The 19,090-nt window shown below is 35.3% G+C and overlaps 1 protein-coding gene across 1 annotated transcript in view; it reads right to left on the bottom strand.

The window, feature by feature from the left end:
- LOC148948815 (proline-rich protein PRCC-like) overlaps positions 1–19,090 on the bottom strand; it is a 61,565-nt gene that overhangs the window by 34,434 nt on the left and 8,041 nt on the right. The window contains exons 2-3 of the mRNA XM_089094097.1: positions 10,365–10,752; positions 8,262–8,315 (exon numbers count right to left, since the gene is read on the bottom strand). Of these exons, the coding sequence (XP_088950223.1) occupies positions 8,262–8,315; positions 10,365–10,745 (435 nt within the window). The 5' untranslated portion in view covers positions 10,746–10,752. The remainder of the gene's footprint in view (positions 1–8,261; positions 8,316–10,364; positions 10,753–19,090) is intronic.

Genomic DNA, 19,090 nt, shown 5'->3' with positions numbered 1-19,090 from the left:
AAAGCATAAGCCTAGTAAAATGGTAGTGGATTAGGTAAGTCCAACGTAAAGGATAACATTCATGAAATATGCATTTACCCAGTACAATTATCAAACAGTTGGCGGTAACGAACTGTAAGTACGGAGCAATCTGGCCCAATAGTGACCGAAGCTCTAAAAAAGTAGAATGTTGATAACAATAAATCGATCAGAAGAATTTTCTTTTTATGCTGGTTCTAAATATACAAAATTGCATTAAGTTTAAAGCTACCCATCAAAAGCCACAAGCCTGAGAAACTTTGTTCAAAGAAAGAGAGAAACACTTAAGGCATAAAACTCAGTACATATAAATCTCAGACCAACTTTAATTGAAAACCCTTTCATGTCTTACCCAAAAGAAATATAGCCTCCAGCAAATATTTTTTTTTCTAAGATTGTCTCTTTGTGCTTTTTTCTAAGGGCAGTAGGAAAAACGGTCCATTAAGCAGTTTCTAGATAATCGGTAGCCTATTATTGATTCAATACTGGTTCTGATTTGGTGTTCATAATTAAAAATGTTTGTAATAAAAAGCGCTTCTTTTTTATGAGGGAGTTGTTTTTTTTTAATTTGTAAAGACACCATGGTCTTTGATCAAAATTAAATTTTAAAAAAATCTTAAAAATTGTCTTAAGAATTTTTGCTCGAAGTATCTTTTTTTTATTTGTAAAAATTTCGGAGTTCATATCTTTCTGTTATTAAAAAAAGGGATGATATATGATGAGGACTATTTTTCTCTGATGAGGACTCATTCTTCTGTGTAAAAGTGAGAAACTTGAAATTTTGTTGAAAGTAACTTTAGGGTTGTCATACATGTTCAGCCTCATTGCATAATATCAATCATGACGGAACGCCTACTTGGGGAGCTCAATTTCTCTTTTTAAAATTATGCAAACGTCTATAACTTTTGAAGAGCAACATAGAAATTAATACATTCTATATATTTAGAATAAGCAATAATAATAGATTTTGTCGTTGCTTGTATTTTACTTAAAAATTCGTCATTTAGAGTTTCAGTTTTTATTTACAATGGTTGCATTTCAACTACGGTTTGTCAGTACATTTTCCTAAGCGTGAAGGAAAATGCTAGTTCCTCTATGGGGAGGGAAAGCGCTTCTAAAAATTTGTGTCTTTACCAAAAGTTAAATGAGAACATTCCTCCTTTTCCTATTTATAAAGGGGGCAGAGCAGCAGTTCCCTTCGGTGAACAAAAAGACGTCAAAAATATTTATAAATAGGAAAAAAAGAAATATTCTCATTTAAATTTTGGTAAAGACAAAGATTTTTAGGTTTTTTTTGGATTTTTAGGTGCTCAAAACACCCTTCATCTCTCAGACTTTTATGCTGGTAAGTATAAGAATGTATTATCTTATGTTACACAGAAATGCTTTTCAGCAATAAGAGAGGTGCTGTCTCCCTGCAGTACCCATGTTACAGGCTTAGTTCAGAAATGATCACGAGAATGAAAGAAGAGTAGAGATTAATTTATATTCTCCTCACGCCCTCCTAAATCTCTTATTTACTCAGATGAAGTCTTGCAGAGGGAAGTCCCTTGTTTCTTCCTCTGATGAAAATACCCTTGGCACTTCAAGAAGAAATAAATCAGAGCTTAGGTCAAATCTAGAAAATTTGTTTAAGAGAGTACATCTGTGGTTTGATGCTGATTATCTTATCTTAATTTGGTCAAAATCAAGTTTTTTGTTTTTTTCTTTTTCCCGCGCGTGCTTCTGTTTTTTTTTTCAAGTACCTAAAATCTAGCTGTAAAGTTGACTATTAATCAATCTAAAGATCGTTATGGCCGATTTTCGGGTATTGTCCTTTGCCATTGCTTGGCCCAATTTACAATTAAGCTGATACCTCGGTTGATGAGCTTATCTTTATTTGATCTTGAATCACTCTATATTCTTTCGAGTGCATCTTTGACCTTACCTCGACATAATGGTGATCCCCCTCCCCAGTCCCTTCATTTTCAATCTTCTTTTAATTCTGATCAACATGAGCTAGAAACCTCGGCTGAGGAACTTATCTGTAACTTGAACTTGAATCACTGCATATTCTTTCGAGTGCATCTTTGACTTTCCCTCGGCTTAATAGTGACCCCCCCCTCCCCAGTCTCTTCATGTTCAATTGTCTTTTACCCCTGATCAATATAATTATCATATTTGTAATAATATATCACATTCAAATACCCTTTACTTCCTCTGTAAGGGAAAATATTGGATAATGCATATTGGATAGATCCCACTCGTTTAGCTTATTAAATATATATATATATATATATATATATATATATATATATATATATATATATATATATATATATATATATATATATATATATATATATATATATATATATATATATATATATATATATATATATATATATATATATATATATGTGGGCTACAAGAATTTTTTTAGAGATATATTTAACGACTCATTTGAAAGCTATTGCTCATATCTACGTTTTTTTTGTTGTTTTTTTCTTTTCTTTTTTTTTCAACTCTACCATCGGTGCGTGCACTAAAAACAGCACTTTTGGTTCCACTTCTCAAGTGGAAAATCTTGGAAGTATAAAACGGTACCATTGTAAAAATTACTGACCAAAACCTTTTACTGGAGATTTACAGAAAAAACTCATGTGCACTCACCCCAGCACCTTTAGTAAACTTTATTAGTCCGTTGTGTGAATTAACTCTTTGTCTTTAACACGGTCAGCCAACGTTGAGGCTCGCACAATGATTTTTAAGATATCCAATGTTCTTAAGAGGAAGAAATTCATAGAATAAGGAATAATTGAATTTCAAAATTCCAAATGACTATTCCTTGACGTACACCTTTCCCTTCCCCCTGTTTACAAAAGTCTAGCTTCACCAAATATAGTTTAATGCTCTCGCTCTTTACAATAGAAACTTTAATTAACTCAACGTTTTATAATAGCCAATTACGAATGTATTTGCTGAATAAGGTACAATAATTATGCTTTTGCTGATGACGTGCCATAGTCCCTGGGAAAAGAGCTGTAAGTTACGCAATTATGGTCCTAATTAAAACCAATAGATTATATTTTACTATCAGCGCTGTAGTTCAGTTACTAGGGTGTTAGACTTTGAATCAGAATGTAAGGGGTTCAGTTCTTTATCGCAGTTTTTTTTTCAATCATGGTTTTATGTCTTTTATATGATTATTTTTCCGATAATTTACTATTTTTATATAAATTTAATGCACTCATTTTTTAAAATTGGCAAGCATTTTATTTCACAAGGGAATGGAGGTTATCTGTTTTCATGGTTTGTAACTACGTTTCTAGTAGATCACTAAATCCATGCCCCAGCCCCTTGCCACTTAGGGGTTGAACTGGAGAATTATAGGCATATGGTTCTGGAGCCACTCAAAGCTGTATATTCAAAGATAGATTACTTATTATTATATACTATTTAATAGACAGGTAAAACTATTTGTATTGTATATAGAGAAATCATAGTATTGAAAACCTATTTCCTTTTTTTCTGTGATATTTTTCTAATTGTCAGATTACTTTCCAACTTTTTCTGTGTATTATTATTCCATACCTGTATGTCTCAAGTTTTTTGGTGTTTATCAGGAGGGAGGGGAGATGTTTAGTCAAATAAGTTAGACATACGAACATTTTGCTTATGTTTTGAAAACCCTAAAAATCAACTTTAGAAAAATAGTTCCCCCCTTTCCTAAATGTCGAGGTTGTCCACCTTCAAAAATCGTGCACAACATTTAGCGTAGCATGGATTTCTCGGCATTATTTGAAAAAACGATCAGAAATAAAATTTAAAAACAAAATTTTTCTATTTAAAGTATGGAGCGACATTAAAAAACGAACAGAAAGACCCTTTCTGCATATTAGGGGTCTACCCCCCCCCCCTCCCCCCTCCGCCAAAAACAAAATCATTGCAGTGTTGCTTCTACATTAAATTTAAAAACGGGCAAAGATTAATTTTTAGAACAATTTTTTTTTCTAGAGACGAACAAAAATGATTATTTCACAGACTATTTAACATTAATCAATAAAACTAGTACAAATAAACCAACTAATAATATTTCCCTGTTTGTAGGATTATAGAAAACTAGCGGTTTACTGAGAACACGAAACAATATATATTTTTGGTGTTTATCAGGAGGGAGGGGAGATGTTTAGTGAAATAAATTAGACATTTTTTTTTTTCTGAGAGAAGTAAAGAGCGAAGTTGAAACTTAAAACGAACAAAAATGATTATTTCACAGACTATTTAACATTAATCAATAAAACTAGTACAAATAAACCCACTAATAATATTTCCCTATGTTTGTAGGATTGTAGAAAACTAGCAGTTTACTGAAAACACAAAACAATATAGGAGTTTTGGTACAGTAAAAGCAAACTGATTAAGGACGCTTTATACAGTGAAAAGAAAAACATTTTAGTTGCTTTAGCAGATTATTGCTTTTTTTTCCTTTTGATTTAGTATCACTTCTGCACAATGGGTCAGTCCAATGATTGGCTCTCATTTTAATTCTGAAAAGGACATTTCGTGATTAGTTTGTATAGAAATTCGAAGTGAAGCCATCTTGATAGTATCATAGCTATAGACTAGCTTTATAATTTGTATCTTAACTTGAAATTCTCCGTTGTATAGAGAGAATAGCCGGTTTTCCAAAGTTCATATTATAGCTTACTTGACCTTCATTTCGAGTAATACTAAAGCGTATTTCTTACTATTTAAAATTGTATATTGCTCGCTATTGGTATTATAGTTGGTGAGACCAGAATGTTACCAGATAAATCAATCCATTATTTCTATATGCTGTTCAATGGCTTTGTGGTTGTTAAAAAAACATTTATTTTTATGTTTAAGTTTTTAAGATAATTTTAATTGTACACTGAATATTATTCATATCACAGCTGATTTAAGAGTATGAAAAGCTTTATAGATTAGTTTTTTGGTGGTCAGGCTACATACACACTTTTGACTCCTAAACGAATATTCTTGTTTTTTGTACTTGGCTTTTGTGTTTCCAGTGAAGCGCTTACCAACATGGAAAAATATTATTAGTAGGTTTATTTGTACTAGTTTTATTATTATATGTTAGATAAACTGTGAAAAAATGATCTTCTTTCGTTTTAAGTTTCAACTTCGCTCTTTACTTTCCTCAGAAAAACTTTGTTTTTTTTAATTAATTCACATACAGGGTTTGCTTCTGGGAGAGGGTGTTTGATCTTTGGTCTTATTGTTTTATTAATCATTTTAGTACCGTACTCTCACCAATTCTTCCCCATAAAATGAATCTTCCTTCACTTCTAAAGTGTCACAAAATTTGTCTTTCTTTTCCATTTCTGTTCCTGTAACTTTGTCACGGTTTAGCACATTCTCATAATCTACCTATCTCCCATTAACACTTTCTTTAGCATATCACTAATTGTAGAACGTTCCTATCTTTAACTGGGACAAATCCAGATTGAATATTCACCTCAATTTTTAACATACCAGGATGATATTTTTCTATTCTGCCGTCTAATTGCATCTTCCAGATCTTTAGCAATTTTATTCAAGGCCTCCATTTCAGACCTCCGTAATTCACACTTGAATGTTTCTCCACTCTCCTTATATTCATTTTATTTTCATATAAATCTTTCCTTTAAATAATCCTTGTGCAAACCCCTCCACCCTTTCACTCAACATTAGCCATTCTCATTCTCATATTCCTAAACACTCATTCTCATATTCATATTCCAGAGCCATTCTCATATTCGTAACTGCATTTCTAGCTTTCTTCCCTAAGACCCCATCAGCGACTCCACAAAATTATTTTGCTAAAATAATTCGATACATTTTCTACATTTTCAAATTTTACACTCTCCATCTTTGTATTAAACGATTTCAGGAAATTTTCACTCAAATTCTTATCCTAGAGTCTATCAACGTCACAGCTTCCTAGAATGGTGTTACCCTTCCTAAATTTCAGCTTTAGATTAACCTAGAGACTACTAGATGGTACAAGAAGACTTTTAACATGAATAAAATCATTCCTGTATACCCAAGAATCTTGTATCAATCCTGCCAGTCTTCGGTTAACGATAACCTTATAAGGTTAGTCGTCTCACCATCATGTAAATACCATGTTAACTTATGGGGGCTTTTATGGCCCATGCATGCATTCAATGTCGTATGTTGGATCTTTTCTGCTGGATGTTCCTTGATAGATGGTAAAAAAAAAAGCTGGAAATAGTCATAAATTTCCGAATATTGTTTTCGATATCGATATAGACGTTTCTATATTTATATTGATGTGTGGTCTGATATATCGAATATCACCCAACAATAGGCCCAGCTTTATGTGCAACGGAGGAAAGAGGATTTTCTCTCGTCAAAATAAAGCTTTATTAATGATATTGTTTTTTCCCAAAAGCCATATTTTCTCTCCAAGGCCACTCCTTTTCACCCAATGGTTCTTCTTGCCTATGCTGCCCCAAAAACACAAAAAAATAAAGGCATATTGCGTAGCCACTTTGCTGCCGAAAAAGAAAATTTACTATTTTTCAATCCACACAAATCACCTACTGATTTTCAAAATCGAGACTTAAAATGATCTTCAAAATAGTCTAAAAAAAGAGACTTTTTATAATCCAAGTAGTCTATTGTCACAAAGATTTCTCACAGGTTTTACAGACAGTCTGTGACGCCCACGTCTTCTCCTAGTCGCCAAGTTTGACACCAAAATGCCCAAGATGTGCTTTCTTAAGAAAGTCAGCAATAAGTTTCCTTTTTCCTTAAAACTCTCCACAAACGTAGCAAAGCACATCGACATGATTCACACAGCTTCTTCTACTTGAATCGAAACTCATTTTGGTAACTCTTAAATATAGTCACAATAAAAGTGCATCAACCTGCGACACCATTTTAAAATTTCTATGAAAGCTATATCCTGATTAAAAGCGTTGTTTCTGAGATACATCCATCTAACCAGCACAGCAAGAACTCTCCAACTATCAAACTTCAATGTCACTACTCACTACATTGCCCGCCAGGTAGATGCGAGACCCCCGCTGGATCTTCTGGATTTAGTTGAAAGAGACATTTAGTAGCATTAGTTAGATATGGGCATTGCAATTGGGTTTATGCTGTAATTGCACTTTTGAGATACAGATATTTCCTGTTAACGGTTTGTGCTGTTTTTTTTGTTAGTGTTATAACTATTTTACTGGAATTTGCTTGTAATTTGTTGCAAAACACTTGTAATTGAAAACAGAAAAAAACACAGGAACTAGTTATCTAATAATTTCACCATTTGATATCTCACAAATTGCACCAAAATTACGATAAAAAGAGCCAGTGACACAATTTTTGATAGCAATAATGCAGTCAAAAATCCTGCAGCACTTAATAAGAATTAGCACAGTTTTCAGGAATAGGTTGTTATCAAAATTAAATCAGAATGACACTAAGTTATACACACTACTACTGCTACCCATTGGCATCCATAAGCTGAATTTTAGGGGGGTGGGGCTTAGTTGGTTTAACCGGCACTTCCAATGCTGTGTAATAGAAATCTCAAAACGAAGATATAAAATATCAGGCAGCATCAGTCAGCCAGAGGGGAGGGGCCGGGATCCCCCTCTGCCCTCCCCCCATATGGGCGCCCATGCTGCTACCAATAACAACCCTTGGCAGCACCAAGCCCCGTGAGATCAACACAGCTATGCAGCTCTTTATCCCCCCCAATCTGTTCACATTTTGCTAGCCCCCCCCCCCCATGAAGTTTTTGTTTCTAATTTCTTATGAATGCTTTTCACCCTATTTGTGGACGACCTAGTTGTCGTTTGTCTCAATGCAATTGGCCAAACTTGACGAACTTTGGCCATCACTCATTTTTCACCTGTAAGATGTGTCCAAGCCTTTGTTAACCTTTGTTACATTATAGCCCAGGAAAGTGAGATATGACCACATTTTTGAACTTACACATATCATGAGTAATAAGCGGACATATCAAGTAGTAACAAAAAGCCACAGATAACGTTGTTGAACACACTTTACTAAATCATCTCTAATGGGTAAAAACTTCCAACAGAGAAAAACTAAAACCTTGTAGCTTTGAAAATAAACTTTTCTGAATTAAAAATTTCGGTTAATGACACCATCCTCTTCTAAATTGATCCCTTTTATCCTTGGCAAGTCTACTTTTGTCCCAAACCAATTATTGCCTATATCATAAATGTGCCAGTGTTTCTTACCTTTATTTTTAATGTTGTTTTTTCCTTCTTCAAGGGCAAATCCACATCAGAAAGCTAAAAAAAAGTTTATAAAATTAAGGACTTTTCTGTTCAATTAGGAATGGACAGCAATCACAAAACTATCATTACATTCTCAACTTGCTCACAAACATTAGACTTCGGAATTTACATTTGGATTAAATGAACATTGTTGGTCATCTCTCATGACAGCTTACAATCATTTTCTGCTCCAATATATATGAAGAAAACACTAGCATTTATATCAGTCAGTTATCTATTACTTTATATTATTTGCAATAACAAATGAAACCTCAAAAAATTCACCCAAACATAAAAACTACACAGTACCGAAATGGTGTATATACTCCCGGTTCTTAAATTTGGTTATAACCTCAGACAAGAGTGTTCTAATTTCCTTACTACCAGAGCATTTAAAGGGGAGGGGAACCGCGAAAAGTTCCCGGGAACCGTTGCTAGGGGAAGGGCACTTTGATCAAATTTGTCATGTTGATTCGGCTTTTTGCTTATATTTCAGTCGGGAGGGGGGCGCTGTAACCAATTTTTCCCCTGGAACCACCAACCTTAGGAATAGCTCAGCTAACTACAGTAACACTTATAGTGGTTGGATGATACCAAACTATCAGTTCCACATCACATTCCTGTTATGATTGCTTGTCCTAGCTCTCAGCCAAATTGAGCAAGCCACATTATCAATTTATTGTATTTATACTTGGTGGGGACTGTGGGGTTTCATTTACCCCCCTCTGACAAAGGTTAATTTTTGGTTATTTAAAATCTCATCGCTCTTTACTTTTAGTGTTGAAAATAGTTTTTATCCTTTATAACACAAACATGTTTAAAAGCATTAAAATCGCTATTTGTCATCTCTTAAGCAACTGAAAATAGAAGTATGGAAACTGTAGAAGCAATAAAATTGAACATGAAGAGCAAAAACTTAGTGAAAGAGAAAGAGAGGGAGGGAGAGAGAAAGGTAAAAAAGTATGGAGAAAGGACAGAGAACAGGGAAAAACATGGAAGAAGGGAAAGAAAGCAGAGATAAAGGGCATGGAGAGAAAGAGAGACGTCTACATGGTGTCTTTCAAGCCTGAAAACAGCTTTAAATCCAAACAGATGTCCTCAGTTTGGTATTGGGCTATGAGCAAAATAGACAAAATCGTTTAATTAATAAAACCTGTAGATGTGTAGAATCAAAATAGTATTGGCTGGGCCCAATTTATTAAGAAGTAACTTACAATCAATTTTGAAATAAATCAGCTTATCTTCAATCTGCAACTTGATACAAATCAAAGTAATGTCTATATTTGAAGATTGAAAAATACATTTGAAAAATAAATAGAAGTCTAAGATGCATCAGTCTCATATGGAAGAAATAAAACTTGACAGAGGAGACATTTTGAATTGACAGCTGTGCAAATTTTCTCAATTCTGTTTTTAGTTAAACCTCAATTCCCAATGAACAGTCACGCCATTAAACATTTTATAAAGTGAAATTTTTATAAAGACAGGTAAATTATAAGAAAATATTGACAAAAAAATGACCCTCTGGGCCAGTCTGTTCGTCACCAATAATCTGTGCCCACAGATATGCCTATGACAATATCTAAATTACTTGTACACAAGTTATCAATAGTCAATCATCCTTCTCCTTCAGCTAATTATTATGACAACTCTAAAAATATTTTCCACAAAAATACTAAAAATCGAATTTCTACTGCATTTTTTGGGGAAAGATGATATAATGCTATGTTAAATTTGGAACTTCAACTATTTAGAAATTTGATATATTACATTTAACATATAAGAGAGAGTATTCTGACAAATGTTGCCAAAGCCAGGGGTATTTTTTTTCAGAATGCACAAGACTAATTCCAAGAGGATGAGGGATGGATGCTAGTAATTCTATGACAAAATATTTGGATATTTACTATTTCAGCATAGTTATCAAGAAACTAATATAGAGAGCATCTCCCTTCCAGTCGCCTAAAACATTCAGATACATGCATATTTATGCTTTCGGCAACCAAATAAGACACTGATCCAACTAGAAAACAACCCTACTTCTTTTTTGGTAGAATGCATTACCTGGGCAAGTGATGGCAGGACGATTTTTACTTTTCCCTTTTGTTTTGCTTCTTTTATTTTCCTCTTTTCTTCTTCAAGAATATTTGCTGCTTCCCTTTCCTTCTGAGATGCAACAGGAATTACACTTTCTTCTTCTATATAGTTATCTTCAAGTCTGGAAGGCAGTGGCACTGACGCAAATATTGCTGATGTTTTAACTTGTACTGCTTCTTCTTCATATTCATCTTCAGATATGCTCTTGGTTTCTGTTATCTTTGTCTCTGCTTGGTTGACTGAAAGCTTATCAACTACATTGGTAACTAAGCTAATTTTAGAATCAATATCATTTTGCTCATCTTCTGCTTCATAGTCACTTTCATCACTGTAAGCCACTAAAGCCATACTATATCTAGAGTAAAGATAACAAGTAAGATGACATAAAATAAAATATTTAAATTAAAAAAAAGAGGACTCTCAGAAAATTTTAGACATTTATAAGTATTGATTCCAAATAACTAAAGATGTTTTAGAAAGTGACGACCAGGATTTGACAAAAAAAATAAATAGTAAAAGCAGGAGTATCAATTGTGCGGGGGAGGGACACTTGCCCCCTAGATTCCTCACCTTCCTAGGCTTAAAAAACAAAACTTTTGGTATTCTTAATGAAAATACCTCTTTTTTGTATTTTCATCGAAAAAATGAAGAAGAATCCCCCCCTAGATTTTGTAAAATACATTTTGACCCCCCCCCCCACCATCACCCACCTACATTACTCAAACGAACACCACTGAGTAAAGGACAAATATAGAGGAAAAGATAACAAAGCATATATAAGTAAAATATTCCATAAGTTTCTTCAGTTTTCTTGATTGTAATTTCAACTTGCATTTCTGTAATTAGTGACTTTGGTGGAAACCAAATACCATTATGACATATGTGTAAATTATGTTTTGCTTTTGAACCTCTAAGTTACAATCGTAGCCGTGTAAACTACAAGCTCAGTAATTCTTCAATGCATACTTCAGCGGCCAAAAAAAAACCTTGACTATAAATTTTGGTAGAAACAAAACGCCATTGGAGAAATATTTGCTGCATATGGATTTTGGATAATCGTATTTTAGCCTGAATTATTTTTAAAGATTAGAATTTTATCGTTACGATTATTCCTTCAATGATGAATAGTCAAAGGAGGTACAATATGTCTATATGGGGAGGGCGGTCAGAACAAAGGACCCCGCTTTGGGCATTCACATAATTTGGGCATACTAAAAATCCTTGAATGTCTTTATTTGACTAATGTGTTGCATATCAAACCATCTTTTAAATCGCAAGTTAAAATGCCCAGTACAATTATGCTACCTTTTGATCAACACCATCTTATTTGCAAGGTGCTAAGCACCCATGGAATGCTAAGTTTTTCTTAGTAAAGAAAGGCTGGCAGAGCAAGGGGTTACTGATGACATCTACTTAAGGGCAATTAAAATTTAATTGTAATTTTTTATATATACAGAAGCTAAAAAAAATTCAAAATATCCAGATGTGCAATTTATAACGACATACAGTTTACAAACTTAAATAAACTGCATGCAAAACTATCTTTATTTAAAGTCAAAACCATATCTTTAGGTGCCTGTAGCTGGTATGTCATGTCATCAATGAAGTCTCTAATTGAAGTGGTATACTTACAGTTTAGTGCCCACAACACTATCAGGGATACCAATTCACAAAAAATCAGGGGGAGGGGCACTTTGTGCTTTTTCCAATTTTCAAATGAATACACATAAACAAATTTCCAATAGAAATATAAAAGAAAGGTATTTTTTCACAATCTAGGGCAGGAAAAAAGTCTAGGTGTGAGGGATATTAACTAAAATCTTCAGTGTCTAAAAATTAGCATGACTCTGGGTTAGAAGTAAAATCTTACAGACTCTGGCTCTTGCTCTTATTTCTACCTCTTTGAGCACAAATTGACGTTAAGATGGAACAATTGAAGCAACTGTAGCTCTAAATTGTAACTAAGTTACAATAAAAAAAAAAAAAAAAAAAAAAAAAAAAAAAAAAAAAAGGGTTAAAAGAAGGAAGGAAGCATGTCAAAATTATCAAATCCTCTATTGATTGTATTTGAAAAGGACAAAATTTTGGTCATGTTAGTCATCCTGAATATGAATGAAATCTTTATGAAAAATCAAGTGCTGTGCACAAATTAAACCAAACCCAGAACTACAGGGTATTGGCCTTCCAGGAACACTTTTCGTTGGATGACTGGCTTTCCCTTTTAATTGTTGAAAATATGGCATCAAACATCGTCTAAAATATTACCAAATACAATTCCTATGACTGTCTGAGAGGTGGCCTTGCTGTATTAGGCCAGCTCTAGGCCCAGGCCATGGAACCCAAAATCAATATCTTGCTGTTGCAGTCAATGATATAGCTATAATTAATGTATACATACCAAAAAATTATGGTGATCAGGCATTTATATTGACATTAACCAAGAGCAATTACATCTCTAACTATATACCTACATAACTATTCTGCTCTCCTAGCCTAGGATGATTTATCCATCAGTTGTGTACCTATGGGTCTTGATGCTTTGTTATGCTGATGACCATTGTCATCTGAGCTATTCTATTGCTAGTCTACAACTAAACTTTGATGAGCATGCAGCTGTTTCTTTAACATAGGTTTATCCATTTACCTGGCTAAATTATGCTATTTTTCAGTTATGCTAACAGTGTGTTATCTATTAGTGCATAACTTGGTGAGCTGGAGATCATCCTAGTTACAGAGTTGACTTCACTTGGTCTGCAATTCAGGCCCTTTCTAAAGGACACAAGAAAGCTTCTTATTAAGCATATTGAAAATAAACTATGTGCTGCTTAGGCTAGTTTAGTTTATTTGTAAGCTAGTCTAAAGTGAAAGGTTTTAGAAAAGTTGTTCAATAGTGTAACCCAGCCCAATATTCTGCCACTAAACGCATATTGGGATATTTTATCAGATGTTGACAAGTATTCATTGCACAAGTTATTAATAAGTACCTTCTCCAAGCTTGAACTTGGGTTTAACACTGGTAAGTTTTCTGATTAATGGGACATTGGTATAGCAAAAAAAAAAAAATTTCCAGAAATCAAGAGGGATTATATTACAATTTCTAGCTCCACCCCCTCCTTAGAACTAATTCTGTATTTATCTGAAGGGTCAATATGTAATTTTCAACGTATTAACCTCAGCCATTCGTGAGATATTACCTTTTATTTAGTTTAGTATATCCCTCAAAATTATCAAGGGTTTTACCTTAATAACCTTTACATTTTCTAATGCACCCAGAATCAAAAATTTCTCCTTTTTTGAATGATAAATCCTGTATGTGAACAATGGATAAATTGCGTAATTAACAACCCTTGCTCTGGGGCTGTGGGGGGCATGGCATCCCTGGAAGCATAGCTATTAGACCTTATGACTAGTTTGTACAAAATGACAATTAGAGAATTTTTCAACCAGCAAGGACAAACTGTGTTTGTATTTTGTTTTGCATCCCTCTCAATGTTTCCTTAAAGTTTCACCTTAATACTCTAAGTTTATTTGGAGATCCAAAATCCAACATGCCCTCTTTTTAAACAGTTCGTGGTAACGAACTGTAAGTAAGGAGCGACCCAGCTCAATAGTAACCAAAACTCTAAAAAATGGAATTTTAATGAAAATAGATATATCAAAAGAATCATATTTTTATGCTAATTTTAAATATGTAAGTTTCATCAAGCTTAGTCTTACCCATCAAAAGTTACGAGCATGCGAAAATTTGCCTTATTTTCAAAAAAAGGGGGAAAGACCCCCCCCCCTAAAAGTCATAGAATCTTAATGAAAATCACACCGTCAGATTCAGCATATCAGATAACCCTTGTAGAGTTTTCAAGCTCCTATCTGCAAAAATGTTGAATTTTGTTTTTTTTTTTGCCATAAGAAATATCACAGATGCGTGTTTATTTGTTTTTCCCCCAGGGGTGATCGTATCGACACTGCGATCTTAGAATGTCGCCAGAGGGTTCATTTGAAAGGAAATTAAAAGTTCTAGTGCCCTTTTTAAGTGACCAAAAAATTGGAGGGCAACTAGGCCCCCTCCCACGCTCATTTTTTCCCAAAGTCACAGGATCAAAATTTTGAGAAAGCTATTTTGGAGCAAAATTTTGAGAAAATTTTTGTTCAGCTCAGTACAAAAATCTAATAACTATGTCTTTGAGGACGACTTAATCACTACAGGCCCTGGGGGAGGGGCTGCAAGTTATGAACTTTGCCAATTGTTTACATATAGTATTAGTTATTGGGAAGTATACAGACATTTTTAGGGGGGTTTCTCTGGTGGGGGGTTGGGGGAAGGAGGTTACGTGGGAGGATATTTCCATGGAGGAAGAGAATTTCCATGAAGATGAATTTCGATGAATGCTGGATTTCCCAGCATTATTGAAAAAACAATCAGAAATTAAATAAAAAACAAGTTTTTTTCAACTAAAAGTAATGAACAACATCAAAACTTAATTCGAACAGAAAATATTACGTTTATAAGGGGGTTGCCTCTCCTCAATACCTCGCTCTGACGCTAAAGTTTGTTTTAACTTTTAAAACAGGATATTATTCTAATTAAACAGCCTTTGTAATTCAGGAGTCATTCTTAAACAACTGGAACAAATATCAAAGTTATGCTATTATAAGGTTATTATTAGTTAAAAAAAAGAGTAAAGTTTATATGCAAATTTCGTTTTAATTATTCGTGTACTGTGAGCCAAATTCAAAACCTCCATTAATTCAAAAACGTTCAGAAATTAGCTAAAAAAACAAGCTTTTTTTAAACTGAAAGTAAGGAGCGACATTAAAACTTAAAACGAACAGAAATTATACCGCATATGAAAGGGGCTATCCCGTCCTCAACGCGTCGTTCTTTAGCAAAAGTTTAACTTTTTCTTATAACTCTACTTTCCAAAACAATAAAAAATTTAGCGTAAAGAGCGAGGTGTTAAGGAGGGGACAGCCCCTTTCATATAAGGAATAATTTCTGTTCGTTTTAAGTTTTGACGTTACTCCTTACTTTCAGTTAAAAAAACATGTTTTTTTTGTTTAATCTTAATAAAAACTGTACATGTTAACAATGAGCAACTTGCATAACTTACAGCCTGGGGACCTGGAGCTGCAGAAGGGGGGTTATCAACCTCAGAGCCATGGTTATTTGACGCTTAGGACTATTTTGAATAAAACAACTATCTCAAAATTTTGATTGAATACATTTGGGATAAAAAGGCATTATTATTATTATTATTATTATTAGGAGGGTTGGACACACTATTAGTGGGTCGAGGCTCAGGCATTCAAGGCCCATTGTCTCTATACCCCAAAAACTAAGCTCTATTTATGGTCGAGTGGGGACCAATGATGAGTTCGGCCTCCCCGCCCTTACCATATATCTTGTCAGCTGTTGGACTTCTCCTTCCCTTACTATGTCCTTCAGCTTAACAATAATATTATGAAATATCTCAAGCCGGTGTCTAATCAAGCTGGACATTCCTCTATCAGATGCCTTATGGTTTCCACAGTGGCCATCTCACATTTTTCGGATAGTAGGGATTGATCCCTCCCTATTCGGGAAAGATGTTTCCCGAAATTTCTAATTCCTGTTATGGCTTCTGTAACCATTCTCGTATCTGACCTTTTCGGTCGTAGAAAATGTTTAGTCATGGTAGGGTTGAGCTTCGAGAGGAATTCCTTCGTTTCTGTCCACCCCACCTTCCTATGCCAATTTTGTTCCAGCCCCTCATTGCACCAGCCCCTCACTGCCGCCTCCAGCAACTTTGAGAAATTGTGCCACTGTGAAAACAAGAAGGCATCTGATAGAAGAATGTCCAGCTAAGATTAGACACCGCCTTGAGATATTTCATAATGTTATTGTTAAGCTGGAGGACATAGTAAGGGAAGAAGAAGTCAAACAGCTGGCAAGATGTATGGTAAGGGTCGGGAGGCTGAACCCATCATTGGTCCCTCCTCAGCCATAAATAGAGCTTAGTTTTTGGGGTATAGAGACAAGGTGCCTTGAACGCCTGAGCCTCGATCCACTGATAGGAAGGGTCCACCCTTCCTAATAAAAATAATAATAATAATAATGCCTTTTCGTCCCAAATGCATTCATTCAAAATTTTGAGATAGCTGTTTTATTCAAAATAGTCGTAAGGTCAAAATAACCATTGCTCTGAGATTGATAACCCTCCTCCTGTAGCTGCAGGTCCACAGGCTGTAAGTTATGCAAGTTGCTCATTGTTAACATAAACAGTTTTTATTAGGATTAAACCAAAAAAAACATGTTCTTTTAAAACTAAAAGTAAGGAGCGACATTAAAACTTAAAACGAACAGAAATTATTATTCATATGAAAGGGGCTGTCCCCTCCCTCCTCAACGCCTCGAAGTTTTTGTATTGTTTTGAAAAGTAGAGTTGTAAGAAAGAGTCAAACTTTAGCGTAAAGAACGACGCGTTAAGGAGGGGATAGCCCCTTTCATATGTGGAATAATTTCTGTTCGTTTTATGTTTTAATGTTGCTCCTTGCTTTCAGTTAAAAAAAAACCTGTTTTTTTTAGCTAATTTCAGAATATTTTTGAATTAATGGAGGCTTCGAATTTGGCTCACAGTTCATGAATAATTAAAACGAAATTTGTATATTATTTTTACTTCTTTTTAGCTAATAATAACCTTATAATAACCTAAGAATGATTTTTGTTCCAGTAGTTTAAGAATGACTCCTGAATCACAAAGGCTGTTTAATTAGAATAATATCCTCTTTTAAAAGTCAAAAAAGCTTTAGCGTAAGAGCGCGCTATTGAGGAGAGGCAACCCCTCTATATACGTAATATTTCTGTTCGTTTTAAGTTTTATTGTTGCTCATTACTTTTAGTTGAAAAAAACTTGTTTTTGTTTGTTTAATTTCTGATTGTTTTTTAAATAATGCTGGGAAATTCAGCACCCCCTTCATGGAAATTATCTTCCTTCGTGGAAATATACACCCACGTAACCCCCTTCCCCCGACCCCCCATCAGAGAAAATCCCCCCGCTAAAATGTCTGTATACTTCCCCAATAACCAATTCTATATGTAAACAATTGGCAAAGTTCATACCTTGCAGTCCCTCCCCCAGGGACTGCAGGGATTAAGTTGTCCTCAAAGACATAGTTATTGGATTTTTCGACTATGCTGAACAAAATGGCTTTCTCAAAATTTTGATCCTGTGACTTCAGGAAAAATGAGCGTGGGAGGGGGCCTAGTTGCCCTCCAACTTTTTGGTCACTTAAAAAGAGTTCTAGAACTTTTAATTTCCGTTCAAATGAGCCCTAACGCGACATTCTAAGACCGCTGGGTCGATACAATCACCCCTGGGAAAAAAAACAAATAAACACGCATCTGTGATCTTTCTTCTGGAAAAAATACAAAATTCAACATTTTGCAGATAGGAGCTGGAAAACTCTACAGTGGGGAAACGATTACAGGTCATCAACAGCCCCGTCTGCTTCTCTGGTGACCTGACATTCCGATCCTCAATAGAGAAATTTCTTCTTGGAGGTGATTCTCCTGGGGCAAGGACAACCTAACCCTGCTCCAACCCGTTTACAACCTCCTTAATCCATGATGTCGTCCTCTCATCCTGGCATGTCACTTTTATAATGCCCTCTTCCAATCTGGTGGAGGCAAAAATTCTAGATTGCCTCCCATGATTTTGGCCACAACAGCTTCCATCAACAGGATGACATCCTTTTCTTGGAGAGGTTGCCAGTCGCTCTTGCTTACCTTAGCGGGTATCAATTTGGCTACTTACGCAAAGCCCCTCTTTTTTCTTGGGACCCCAGGAGTCTCTTTCCTTCTCCTCTCTACCTTGGGATACCGTTTTACCAGAGCACCATCCAGGGTTGTATTTCGAGACAGGTTGGCCCTATCTCTCTTCTTACCCTTCAGCTGATGTGGGTTGCTGGCCAGGGGCGTTTGTCTGCACTCCACTCCAGGCCCTCCTCCTTGAGGAATCCTGGTGCGGGGAAATGTCTCCTACAGACCACCCACCCCAAACCCCCTGCCTTCCCTCCTCTCCCTCTGGTTGGGTTTCTTTCTGCACCAGGGCTTTCCCCAGCACTCACTGTTCTGATTTTTTAATGGGTTTGCCCCCAATTCAGGCTTGCTCTGTTCTGGGTGAGAGCAGCACCTTGTGTTGTCCATGCTTTTCTCAGCCTCCAGAATTCTTTGAGCCCTCTGCCATTTCTGGCTCTGGGCTTTGAGAGCCTATGGTTGCAGACAAGGATTCACAGTCACTTTTCAGCAGCTCCTCCTTGTCCACACTCATGGCCTCCACTGATGGAGATTCTTAATCCATGATTTTAACTTAAAATTCCGTATTTTCCATCTAATAAAAAAATTATTTTCCTCTTTACTTTGGTTTCTGATTGCCAATTCAGGGCCCTCACTTGCAAAAAATCATTTTCAGACTCAGATCAGGGCACAGCCTAGGGGAAGCCCCACACACACCCTCAGCCATCTCCTCTGGTTTACCATCTAGTGCTTATTGGGTGCATGCAAGATTACTCACTGTCTGACAGGGTAGCTGCCAAAGTGGCGAGCTCAAGGCATGACTTGCAAGCCTGGGTCCCCTCTAAACAGTGGCCTTGGACACAGAAAAACCTAGTTTTGTCCCCTGTACCCTTTCCCTTAATCCTCCTCTGGTACCTGAATG

Source organism: Artemia sp. Qi Xiang Cuo, chromosome 9 (assembly GCF_049724085.1).
Source record: "Artemia sp. Qi Xiang Cuo chromosome 9, ASM4972408v1, whole genome shotgun sequence".
In the NCBI taxonomy this organism is placed as follows: domain Eukaryota; kingdom Metazoa; phylum Arthropoda; class Branchiopoda; order Anostraca; family Artemiidae; genus Artemia; species Artemia sp. Qi Xiang Cuo.
The sequence above is the reverse complement of the archived record's forward strand: the minus strand, read 5'-3'. Positions and strand labels throughout refer to the sequence as shown.